The 11,523-nt window shown below is 40.7% G+C and overlaps 2 protein-coding genes across 2 annotated transcripts; one reads left to right on the forward strand and one right to left on the reverse strand.

The window, feature by feature from the left end:
- The first annotated feature begins 166 nt into the window (after positions 1-166).
- On the forward strand, positions 167-2,485 carry LOC109642919 (myoblast determination protein 1 homolog). Its single transcript, XM_020107870.2, has 3 exons — positions 167-978; positions 1,490-1,559; positions 1,819-2,485. The coding sequence occupies exons 1-3, from the start codon at positions 448-450 to the stop codon at positions 2,010-2,012; spliced, it is 795 nt and encodes a 264-aa protein (XP_019963429.1). The 5' UTR covers positions 167-447; the 3' UTR covers positions 2,013-2,485.
- Positions 2,486-2,829: 344 nt separating this feature from the next.
- On the reverse strand, positions 2,830-11,318 carry LOC109642918 (troponin T, fast skeletal muscle isoforms-like; the record flags this gene model as incomplete). The annotated part of the gene is made up of 12 exons (XM_069513909.1): positions 2,830-3,017; positions 3,560-3,600; positions 4,271-4,361; positions 4,663-4,772; positions 4,883-4,996; positions 5,766-5,843; positions 5,938-6,054; positions 6,614-6,659; positions 6,754-6,772; positions 7,900-7,917; positions 8,126-8,143; positions 11,102-11,318. Coding segments are annotated over 12 exons (906 nt in total), but the record flags the coding sequence as incomplete, so codon positions are not given.
- Positions 11,319-11,523: the final 205 nt, after the last annotated feature.

Genomic DNA, 11,523 nt, shown 5'->3' on the forward strand with positions numbered 1-11,523 from the left:
TATTTAATATATAATATACAATATAAAGAATATTTATTTAGAGGTTAAACTGTCAAATATCTGCTCAGCTGCAGACCTAAAGACTCGATTAGCTCCTTTTTACAGCTTTCACCTCAGTGACCCCAACACTCCCTACACACACACACACACACACACACACACACACACACACACCCTCCTGTTGGTCACTTACACCACAGCCCCGCCTCCAGTCCGACTCCTTTATAAAGACAAACTGAAGGAGGTGAAGTTCCACACACTGATCCCTTAAACTCTTCTCTCGAGACTATTTCTACTTTTTCAACATTTTCTGACCAGGTCAGCTGACGGTTTCTTTTTTTTTTACTCTCTACGGTTTTACAATATTTCTAGATCACGAATCTACATTTTGTGGAGACTTTTCTCAGTTTGGGATTTTCTTCTCCTCTCCCGAGGGAATCTCTGCAGATGACGATGGATCTGTCCGACCTTCCCTTCCCTCTCTCCCCGACCAATGACCTTTACGACGACCCCTGCTTCAGCACCAGTGACCTGAACTTTTTCGATGACCTGGACGCCCGGCTCTTGCACGCCGGCCTAGTGAAGCCAGGGGACCACCATCAACACCACCACGTGCCCAAGGATGAGCATGTGAGGGCCCCGGGGGGCCCACACCAGGCGGGACACTGCCTGCTGTGGGCCTGCAAGGCCTGCAAGACGAAGACGACGCACGAAGACAGAAGAAAAGCAGCAACCGTGAGAGAAAGACGTCGGCTCGGCAAAGTGAACAACGCCTTTGAGACCCTGAAGCGCTGCACGGCCTCCAATCCCAACCAGCGGCTGCCCAAAGTAGAGATCCTGCGCAACGCCATCAGCTACATCGAGTCCCTGCAGACGCTGCTGAGGACGGGCCGGGACGACAGCTTCTACCCGCCACTGGAGCACTACAGCGGCGACTCGGACGCCTCCAGCCCCCGCTCCAACTGCTCCGATGGCACGGTGAGACCACGAACAGCTGAAGAGTTCAAGTGCTGCCTCATGAAATGTAAAGAATGTGTCTGCAGGGTTTTTATTTCTGGCCCCGGTGCTTAATTGATGATGAATGGGATTTTCAAAATGTACGTCTGAAGCGTTAAATGCTTAGAATAAGATTTAGAACTTTGAAGATATTTGTTTCAGTTGTTGATCCTAAAATATTTTTAGCAAGTTTAAATGAGCAGCAGGTTTAAAAGACTAAATCTTAATAATCTGCGTGGCTGTAGACATGTCTCAGGTTTTATATACGTTTGCTAACAACAAGCTGAAAGTAAAATTAAGAGTTGAATGTATTAAAGGCTCACGTTAAATCTTTTTATAGACTAAAAGAACAAGATGTTAGAACCATAAAAATATAAATCTGCAGTACAGTTATTCCCTCTAGACTCAGGTGAACTCTGCTTCAGCTCCTGGTGTCTGCTGATCGATCAATAATATTTGGTTAATTGACTGATTGGTTGATTTATGCTTGCAGGTGGATTTCATGTCTCCGTGTTCAACCAGAAGTGAAAACAGTGACGGGTCCTACTGCAGCCAGACAGACGGTCAGTTTCTGTCCTGTCTTCTGTCCTGTCCTCTGTCCTGTCTTCTGTCCTGTCCTCTGTCCTGTCTCTACTTTCATATCATGTTTATTGATTTTTACGGTTTTACTTTAAAAACGTTTGTTCTTTCATGAAACTTGATTCCTGACTGAATCCTTTGATATGACCATCCTGTGATCATTACCTCTTTCAACATCGCCTCCTCTACCTGTCTGTTTCGTTCAAAGGCAAAAACTAACGCTTCCTGCTCCGTCTCTTACAGATTCCAGCGGCTCTAAACCGTCCTACATTTCCAGTTTGGACTGTTTGTCCAGCATCGTAGAGCGGATCAGCACAGACCCAGCTGTGGCCCCCCCGGGAGACAGCGTGGTCCCCCGGGGTCCTGGATCACCTGTGAACAGCCCTGTTGTGTCCAGGCCCTCTGTAGAACCCAGCAGCATGTATGAGCCGCTCTGAAGCCGACGGAGCTGAGGACTCAAATTCCACAGAGACACAAACTTATTCCCCCTATTCTCAAAACTCTGCAGTTGGATCAGAGATATTTTTTTTATACCAACGCTCTGAAGTCTCTTTTTGTTTGGGTGAAAACGTCTCAGTTCACTTTCTTCAGACTGGAGCTTCAGTTTTCAGTCCGCATGAACTGAAGGTGATCTCAGCAGCAGAAATGTATTTATATACACACACACACACACACACACACATATATATATATGTGTGTGTCTGTAAAAATCTATATATAGCTTTCATTGATTTCTGCCTCTGAGGTAATGACCAAGGACCATGTTGTACAACTGTATATAAGAGTTACTTACTACTTGTTCGTAGTACACACACACACACACAAAGGATGCTGGGATTGTTGTGTCATATGTTTCTACATATTATTTATGAGTGTATAAAATTCTAATAAAGCAATATTTATATTCTGACTTCTCCTCAGCATTAGTCTGTAAAATACAAACTGAAACTCGAATCTTCGACATCTTCTTCTGTCCTTGCAAACATATTATCCACCACTGGGCGGCAGTACAAACAAACTTTAAGCACAAACTATCTAAGGCATCTTTAAAATGTGAAGCTGGGTGCACGATGTGGAATAGGAATGATTTCAGAGCTACTTCTGATATCTGGGTTTTCCACACTTCAGATGTGTAAAACATAAAAACCATAAACATTGTGTTGGGGTTTTGATTGAATTGAAATTGATGCGCACAAACTTGAAAACTCTGACTGGAGGAACTGTTAACATTTTTCTAGACACAAATACTTGGACAACATTTTTAAAATGTCTTTATTGGAGCTAAATTCATCCAGAAAACACTTTGACTCAAACAAACACAGGCGATGAGGCGTCCCATTGTTGCTGCAGGTGTTGCTGATGTTTGAGTCGCTCCTGTAGCTGACGGAACACGCCGGGGAGCCGCTCACTTCCTGCGGCGCGAGGCGGCGCCCTTCTTGCTGCTGCAAAACGCAAAAATGCAAAAACAGAGTCAGATCTGGACAGAGACACTATAAAATGAAACTTGACAAACAGACAGTGGAGGTCACCATGAACAAGAGTGAGGTGAAATATCCGAGTCGCCTCTCAATGGTTTAAGAAAACTACATTTTTAATATCCACGATGAAAAAGTAGCCAACTTTAATTAGTACAGTAAAATCTTGTTTCGTTTGTGTTTGTCTGTTTGTTTGAGTCAAAGTTAAAGTTGTGAACAAACTGAACAATACTTAACACCTCAGAAAACTCTGAGTCCCTTTGATTTATAAATGATTCATAAGAATGTAGTAAATGGTTTAAAACACATTCGAACCTATAAGAACAAGTTCAAATGTTTGATTGGCATAATCTATATTAGAGCCTTATTTTACTATATCATCGTTTATTATCTGTTAATACACAACTTCTGAAAATCTGCAGGTGGAGAAACCACTGGATTCTGACGTAGTGTGTAAATGTTTGTGTGTTTGTGTGTTTGTTTGTTGGTGTGTTTGTGTGTTCACTCACTGTTTTTGCAGCTCGTCGATTCGGTTTCTGAGAGAGATGACCTGACAGAGGAGACAAACTGTGACTGACAGGTACGTCTCACCTGTTCACATTCAGGACCTCAACAGTCTCAGTCTGCAACTTGTGCAACATTTTCACTTCATCTGATTTTTCCCACAGAGGGATCAGTGGGTAATTTATTAATGCAGATAAATCTTTGCTCATCTGTGATCGAAACAGAAATTATCATCAACAGCGAAACCTGAAACAAAAGCTCTTTGCTGTTGTTTCACTTTCATTTTCTGCTGTTTCCACTTGTTATTTAATTTAAAGGCCCCACGTTACATTCACGTGGTTTAGCCGACATGATTTTCGTGGTTGGGATTTAACACTTCCATTGTGACAACGTAGCTATTGCACCTGTGGATTGTGGGTAGTGTCGTACTTCTACTTCACATTGCGAATAGAAGACGTTTTTTTCTTAAAAACACAGTTTACATCATACGGACTTGAGGCTTCTACAGGAAACTATAACATTGTTTCACAGTCTCGTAGCTTATAGTAAGTCTACCTCGGATGGTTAAAACATTATGGCTTGAAATTAAAATCTCTTTAACGAAAAAAGGCTTTTGACTTTCAGGACCAGAGTACTAACAATATGTCCCCACCAACAAAGCCGAGACATTTTACAATTAAACGAAAACATACAGACTCTCCTCATGTGTTACTGACCTCGTATCTCTGTCTCTTCAGTTTCTCACAGTGGTCGTATTTAATGGCCTCCAGGCTGTGAAGCCACTCCCACAGCTCCTTCGCCTTGTCCCTGACAAACACAAACCAAAGATTCAACGTACAACCTGAAACAAATGTCTAGTTTAAATATTAAATGCTGGTTATACATTAAAGTGTTTAGGAGGAATCCAAGAGATGATGGAGTTATGAACATTATGACTAGTTACTGATAAATATTAGATTGATTGACGTTTATGCTGCAGGTTGATGTTCATCTGTGATCTATCTGCTCATTGTGCGTTAAAGTCGTACAGACCAAAGTAACGTGTGCTCTCTGTGGTGTAATTGATGCGTCATGACTCAGCGACTTGTCTTTTTTTTCTGTCCGTTACCTCAGCTTGTCCTCACTGAGGTTTTCGATGCTCAGTGGTTTGCATCTTTCTGCCATTATCTTCTTCTTCTTTTCTCTCTCGGTCTGCTTCTTGCCTCTCTTCTGGTCGATCTAGAACAATCCAAGGAGGTCAAACTCCGCCTCCTCTCAGTGTTTGTATGAAGCTGACGTAGTAATTTGAAGTTACAACAACAGAAAGAAGAAAAGATCTAAACGCTCACTCTCTGCAGGTGGCTGCTGTAGCCCGACCCCATGTTGCTCAGTGCGATCTTCTTCTTAGCGTCATCCTCAGCCTTCCTCTGGGCGTCGGCCTCCTCCTTCCTCTGCCGCTCAGCCTGACGGAGGGACACCCGAGATTTTTACTCATCAGGAATTCTTTGTTTTTTAAAAAATGTCAACAAAATGTGGGAAGTCGTGTGTTTTCTACACCTTGGTGTACATGTGCTTTACACTGGAAACATATTTTTGAATAAAAGTCATAATGACAACATAAAATAATAATAATTCAAACAATAACCCACAACATTTTAAGATGATAAAGAATGTTTAAATAATAAAATATTTTTTTTAAAAGGGGTAAAAGTAATACTAATTAATAAGAGAATTAATAGATACAACAAGTTGCAGCTTCTCCCTCTTGGATAAAAGTAAAGTGTGCTTGACCTTTTCCAAATCTTTTCTACATCATCAAATTAAAGAAATGATTTGATCTTATTTAAATGTCTCAGGTTTTAGGAAAAGGCATCTAGACCAAGACAAGAGATTATTATACTGCTGATGATTTGACCAGAAAGTTATCTATAAAATTCTATGTTGTATAATTACTTTGATTTGGTGTCATTCAACTGCAGGAAATTCTTCGAAATGACAACGAGATGACAAATTGATGGTACCCATTCATAAAACAATAAATACTCATATTATGTCTGTGTGTGAGTACGAGCATTCATGTAGTAAATACAGGTGGACCCAGAAAGGATCCCTGAGGGATCCCACAAAGGGGAGAAGCTAACAGGAAGGAGACGGAACGTCCAAGTTTGACTGAGAGGAAATGACACCACAGTTTTTCAGTTTACTGCGTAGATGACTTAGGTGGCTGCGTACCTCCCGTCTGGCCTGTCGCTCTTTATCTCGGTCACTACGAATCCTCTGCTGCTCGGCTCGCTCAGCTCGACGCTTCTCCTGGAAGCATAAATCAAAAGGCAGAATGAAAAGATGTCTGTGCGTTGTTTTATTTGTGGACAGACACGACTGTTTTCTTCAGGCAAGCTCTCACGATTCGTTCTTTGAGAGCAATGAGTTCTTCTTCTTCTTTCTTCCTGCACTCGAAGTGAGCGTCGATCAGCGACTGCAGCTCAACCAGGTCTTTGTTTTGACGTTTCTTCTGGATGTCCTGTGAGAAGTGGACAGACGAGCCATAACGTGACTTGATACTCGTTAAGTTAAGTTTAAATTTAAAATTAAGTTTCTCATTTGTTGGTTTTAATTTACAGCATTAACGATTTCTATTGACAATAAAAATAAATCATTTACAAATAAATGTGTTTCTAAACATTTCCGTGCATCTATTGGTTCAAACTTCTGCTGCTAGTTCCTGTCCATTGGTTTGTTGGTTTGTCAGCGGGTGTATACAGAAGACAGAAAACCCAGAGGACTCTTTTTATTATCACTTTCTTTTTACTTGGATGCACCAATTTCCTAATTAATGGATGTAGAGGACAAAAGTCCTGCATGTTTAGAGGACTAATATCAGGGGACTGTTGGGTGTTGGTGGAGGCATTTGCTCTCTCTCTCTCTCGATATGTAGCAGAAGCAAAATTTTATGGGTTCTCGACTGCCGGTGTTAAAGAACCAGTGATAACAGGTTCAGTGAACTATAGTTATCAAGTTTGAGAAATGTATTATTGAATAAATAAATGATTACATTTCTCTGGGTAAACACATCAACTTACGTCAAAGTCCACTTTCTCGCCATCGGGGATCTTCGGAGCAGAAGGTCTGTCAAACACACGATATTCAAATTGTACCAACAAGTCACTTATCGATACAAACCAGCGTAATTATCTATTAAGCATAGTTTCAATGAACTCACTTGAACTTTGGCTTCTCCTCTGGTTTTACAGATTCCAGATTGTTGAGGAGAGAAAAGAGAAATCAAAGTGTTAGAGACTGAAATTAGAAGAGACGTGAAGTCTAAAGAGCTGCTGGTTAATCAGGGGAAAATCCATGTGAACAAGCTGAGTTACATCTGAGGGCTGCATGTTCTTCCACACCTCCACTGGAATAAAATGTGAGTGTCTTAATTTTAGCAGAACTTTCCATCATCAGTGGCCTGATTCCTGTGTGTTAGCCTCCGTTTCCACTTAATACTGGTTGAAAGTCAACATAGACCAATTTAAGACGAGCGCTTTACACTGAAGTTCATTGATTTGTTAATATGTTCTCGTACCGACCGAAATCTCGGACGATCGCAGGGTTTGTACGTTTATAAATGTGGGTGTGTGTAAATAACAAAAAAAACAAAAAATCGCTCCAGTTGAGTAAAGAGTAAAGTTTTTGTAGTACCATTCATCATGACTCTAAGAAATATTTTGTTTAGTCAAATAAGTCGAGTGAAAACTTTTTTATATCACAGCCCAACAACCTTCTTATTATCTAATTGTAATGTATTGAAGTTAATATGAATACCAGCTTCAGTGCATGAATCTATAAATAACTGTTTTAGGTCTGTTTCAGTCAACAAATATTTCTTTGGTCGACTTCATCTTTAGTTAAAACATCGTACGCTTCTTTATTTCTGCGCAATCTTTTTCCAGTGAAGGTTCGTAATCAGGAATGAGGCCACTGAAAAATAACCTATTTATTCCACAATGTTAATTTGTTGTGCATTAGTTTGTAAATCAAACCAATATAATGAGACGTTTAAAGTGCTAATCAGGATCAGTACACTGTGTGTCATAAATCACCACAGAAACTATTTAATTGTTTAATTTGATAACATACGCGCACACTTTCACTTCACGTAAGACTTTATGTGATTACTGTTAATTGTTTTTTAATTTTTGTGGTAAAAACAACCGGGGTCGGGAGGTTTGTGATTAGCTTTTTATATTTTATGGAACCTCAATCAATAATAATAATAATAATAATAATAGTAATTAAAAAAACAAGAACAGAAACAGACATGGGAGGAAAACGCAGGCAAAGCAACAGCGGCTCAGCAGGAAATACAAACTACCATCTTGATCGCCCTCCTCTGGCAGGAAACATTCATGCAAAAAAGAGAAGAAGCAGAGATGAGAGAGCGGCCCGACACCATGACTCAGCATTTCTGAACACACCTCAGCCGAGACTAAACGGGTCAATTTTCCTCTCAAGGTGAAACCAACAAATCAAACAGATCAAAGTGTGAAACAGAAAAAGGGTCCAATCAGAAGAACGGAGAAGAATTCAAATCAACATACCTTCCTCTTCATAGGCCTCTGCATGCAGCAAGCGTCCGAAGCAAGAGCAGAACAGAAACCATTAGTGATGGGACCGGGCAGTTCAAGTCCTCTTTACGCTGCACAGCTTATCAAGCCACATTTACAGGATTGGGGTGTTTGTGCTCGTGCTGTAGAAGCAGCGGACGTCGCTGCACGAGTCTCACGTCATCGTGCATCAGCTGCAGGATGTTCTGTTCCTCGTGTTTGATATTTGAAAAACTATGACTGCATGTTTCTGACTAAATACAAAGACACTCAAATGTGTGAGTGACCTTTCTAGATAACGACCCTCCTTTGTTTTCTACTTCGAGGGTTTCTTTTGACACATCTTTAAATCTTTTACAGATTTAGAGAATATTAATACAACTGATTAATTATTATCCGTAAATGAAGTTGCCTGTCAATGTATGGAGAAGCTACCGGCAGTATTTGATGATTATATATATATATATATTTTACTTTGTTACTTTAAGTATATTTATCTTCTAATACTGTATATACAATTACTTCGATCAAATTGTGACAGCAGGACCTTTACTTGTAAAACAAACGAGCAGTAGTTGCTCAAACCATTGTTAAAGCAAGTTACTGTATATTATAATAATAATAATAATATTAATGTGTACCTGAGAGTATTGTCTCCTTTTGATTCCTTTCAAACAGGACAGATGGAAATCTAATGTATAATAATGTATAAAATCAGATGAGTTTGTTTGATTCAGGGTCTTTGAGGACGAGCACGTGGGACCTCTGCAGCGCCTCCATCTGCACGTGATGTCAAATGCACAGTTTGCAGAGCTGCAGGACGGATGGAGCGGATTTTGTTGCACCACAACACCCCAACGTAAATGTTTAAGAGCAGTTTGCCAGACTCACTCTTCGTCTACACACAGAGAGAAAGATGCTAAACATGGACTGAAGGGAGCTGAAGAGAAATGGCTTTCACATGACTGACATTACCCATCATCCTCTCTGCTATGGCCTTGACGTTTGCCCAAAGCGAACGAAAGGAAACGTTCGCTGACGAGGAAATGAGACGTCAGTTTGGACAGGAGGCCGCGGAGGAGACGGGAAAGTCGATTCATGTAAACGCAGCTTTTTCTTCTTCTTCCTTTCAACATTTATATTCACGACTGAAGTTCAGCACACACGTGTGACACTGAGCGATAACACAAGAGGTGATTCAAGGGTTCAAGGACGTTGTTTGAGATGCCCGAAGACCCCAGAAGGTTCTTCAGGCATCTGGAACATGTGCAACACACACAGTGACCACGTCGTGCCACAGTGATGCGTGAAGCGACACAGATACACAATGTTTGTGCTGCATCTCGACGCTGATGCTGCCGGTGTGTGTGTGTGCAATGGGTGTGTTTGTGTCATACACTGTTGATGCGGCTGCAATATTCATGAAGCTGGTTTCAGTTGTGGTGTTATAATTGTAGAACTGTGTCTAGGAGGTGTCACAACTGTGAAAGCAATGGAGTTTATGGGATTAAAATGGTTTATCATAGTAAATATATCATGGAAATACAACAAAGATAGATTTTTATATTCTGGAGGGTTTAAATTTTGACCTGATGGTGGAGAAATAGTCTTTGTGGGAAATACTGATAGGATTAGCTTTTCAATTTGTAAAAATGTTGATGTGTAATAATGTTGTGCATTTGCTTCTGTCAGTTCATTTCAATGTGTAGATTCTGGGAGTGAATGAATGTTCTGGAATGTTCAGATTCACTTTAGCTGCTGTCGGTGTCTCTGTGTTTCAGGTCAAATGCAACGAGGTCAAACTCCATGAGGTGGTCAGCTCTAGCTTTAGCATGTTGCGTTTAAATATGGGTTTTGTGTTTTTCTAAATGTTTTAAAATCTTAAAACTTTCACAAGTTCTTTGTTTCCTCTGCAGATTCTTTTTTTTTTTCGTACTGGGCGGTTATGAAGAGGAGGCAACTCCAGTGGAAAGGGCTGAAGGTGAAACTGAAAAGTAAAACTAAATGAGTGAAACTGCAAAAATATCGAACCCAACAAGACAATGAAGTTTTGAGTCGTCAAATGTTCCATTCGAGATCATTCCCGACTTGGTTTGATGAGAGTTTCTGCTCTTTTCGTACGTTCCCCTGCAATTTATCATAAAACCAGCGTTCAGTTGAGTAACTGCCTAAATATTATTTCTTCCAAAACAGAAGAACAACAGTCAACTCTTATTTTGCTGAAATAAGAAAAGAAGTTCCGGTAATCCTGAACGACATTCTAACGACTGCTTAGCTCTGTACTAATATCATGTTGTCATCTTAATTTAAAATGAACTTTTTGCTTAATTAACTATCTATATTTGTATCGTTAAGATGTTTGGATACGTGAAAAAAACTATTAACATTTGAAAAGCAAACAATTTTATTTTAACCAAATTATGCCTCGAGATCGTTCTGTATATTCGACAACATGACGACTGTTAATAATACTGTGTTACTGTGGTAAATGAAACTTTAATTTTGTTGTGTAAACTTTTAAAAGATGTGTGTGGATGATTTAGCTCTTTCTTTATTTCTCAAACCTCTGGAAATCCAATCAAATAATCGAATCCAACACGAAGGGCTTTTAAAACAGTGGCCGTCTAAAATCAGGCGACATTTCTGCTCCACATACCACTGAGGTCTTGCAGTTGGCGCCACAGCATCTGTCATTGTGACAGGCAGAAAATAAACTGCTTGGCACCGAGGACGCGCTCAGTAATTATGTTAAAGGTGACTGCTAATCTCTTATTAATCCTGACAACTGGCTTTGTGAGATTTAAATTCAGATTTTGACGTCACGGACTAAAAGTGTTCCACTGTGACTGCAGGAAAACGTGAAAGTCAAATCACCGTGAATTTCTACTTTTAAGACTCAAAACTGTGACTTGTTGAGCAGGATGTGTTTTGCTGGATGTCCTGCAGGAGAAGGGTGAACATGCCACATACCTTCCTCCTCATGAACCACCTGCTGCACCACCTCCTCTGGCTCTGGTTCTGGTTCTGGTTCAGCCTCTACCTCTGGCTCTGCTTCTACCTGGGCCTCCGCCTCAGGGGCTACTTCTACTTCTACTACCTCCTCCTGGGCTACGGGCACGCAGCATGCACCAAACCGCCGGGGGAGGGGGAGGGTGTCGGAGAAGGCCGTTAATGGAGACCACAGACATTACAGAGCCATTAGAAACCAAAAGGGAGAGAATACTTTAGTTACACAGAGGATGGAAGTTTGAGCGAGGGATAGCGCTGCTGGAGAACGGAGAGAGAGAAACAGATGATGATGAGAGAAGGTCGGTGGACCTTTCACACAGAAGCCATATTGAACTGTCGGGCTGGAAAACTCCCCGAAGAACAAACTCGTTTAACTCCTTATT

Source organism: Paralichthys olivaceus, chromosome 1 (genome assembly GCF_024713975.1).
Source record: "Paralichthys olivaceus isolate ysfri-2021 chromosome 1, ASM2471397v2, whole genome shotgun sequence".
In the NCBI taxonomy this organism is placed as follows: Eukaryota; Metazoa; Chordata; class Actinopteri; order Pleuronectiformes; family Paralichthyidae; genus Paralichthys; species Paralichthys olivaceus.

What these genes read in the sequence shown, in the direction of transcription:
- LOC109642919 (XM_020107870.2), top strand. Translation starts at nt 448, where the DNA reads ATGACGATGGATCTGTCCGACCTTCCCTTCCCTCTCTCCCCGACCAAT. An exon ending in CCAACTGCTCCGATGGCACG is followed by an intron (nt 979 to 1,489) that starts GTGAGACCACGA and finishes TTATGCTTGCAG; the next exon opens with GTGGATTTCATGTCTCCGTG. An exon ending in CTACTGCAGCCAGACAGACG is followed by an intron (nt 1,560 to 1,818) that starts GTCAGTTTCTGT and finishes CGTCTCTTACAG; the next exon opens with ATTCCAGCGGCTCTAAACCG.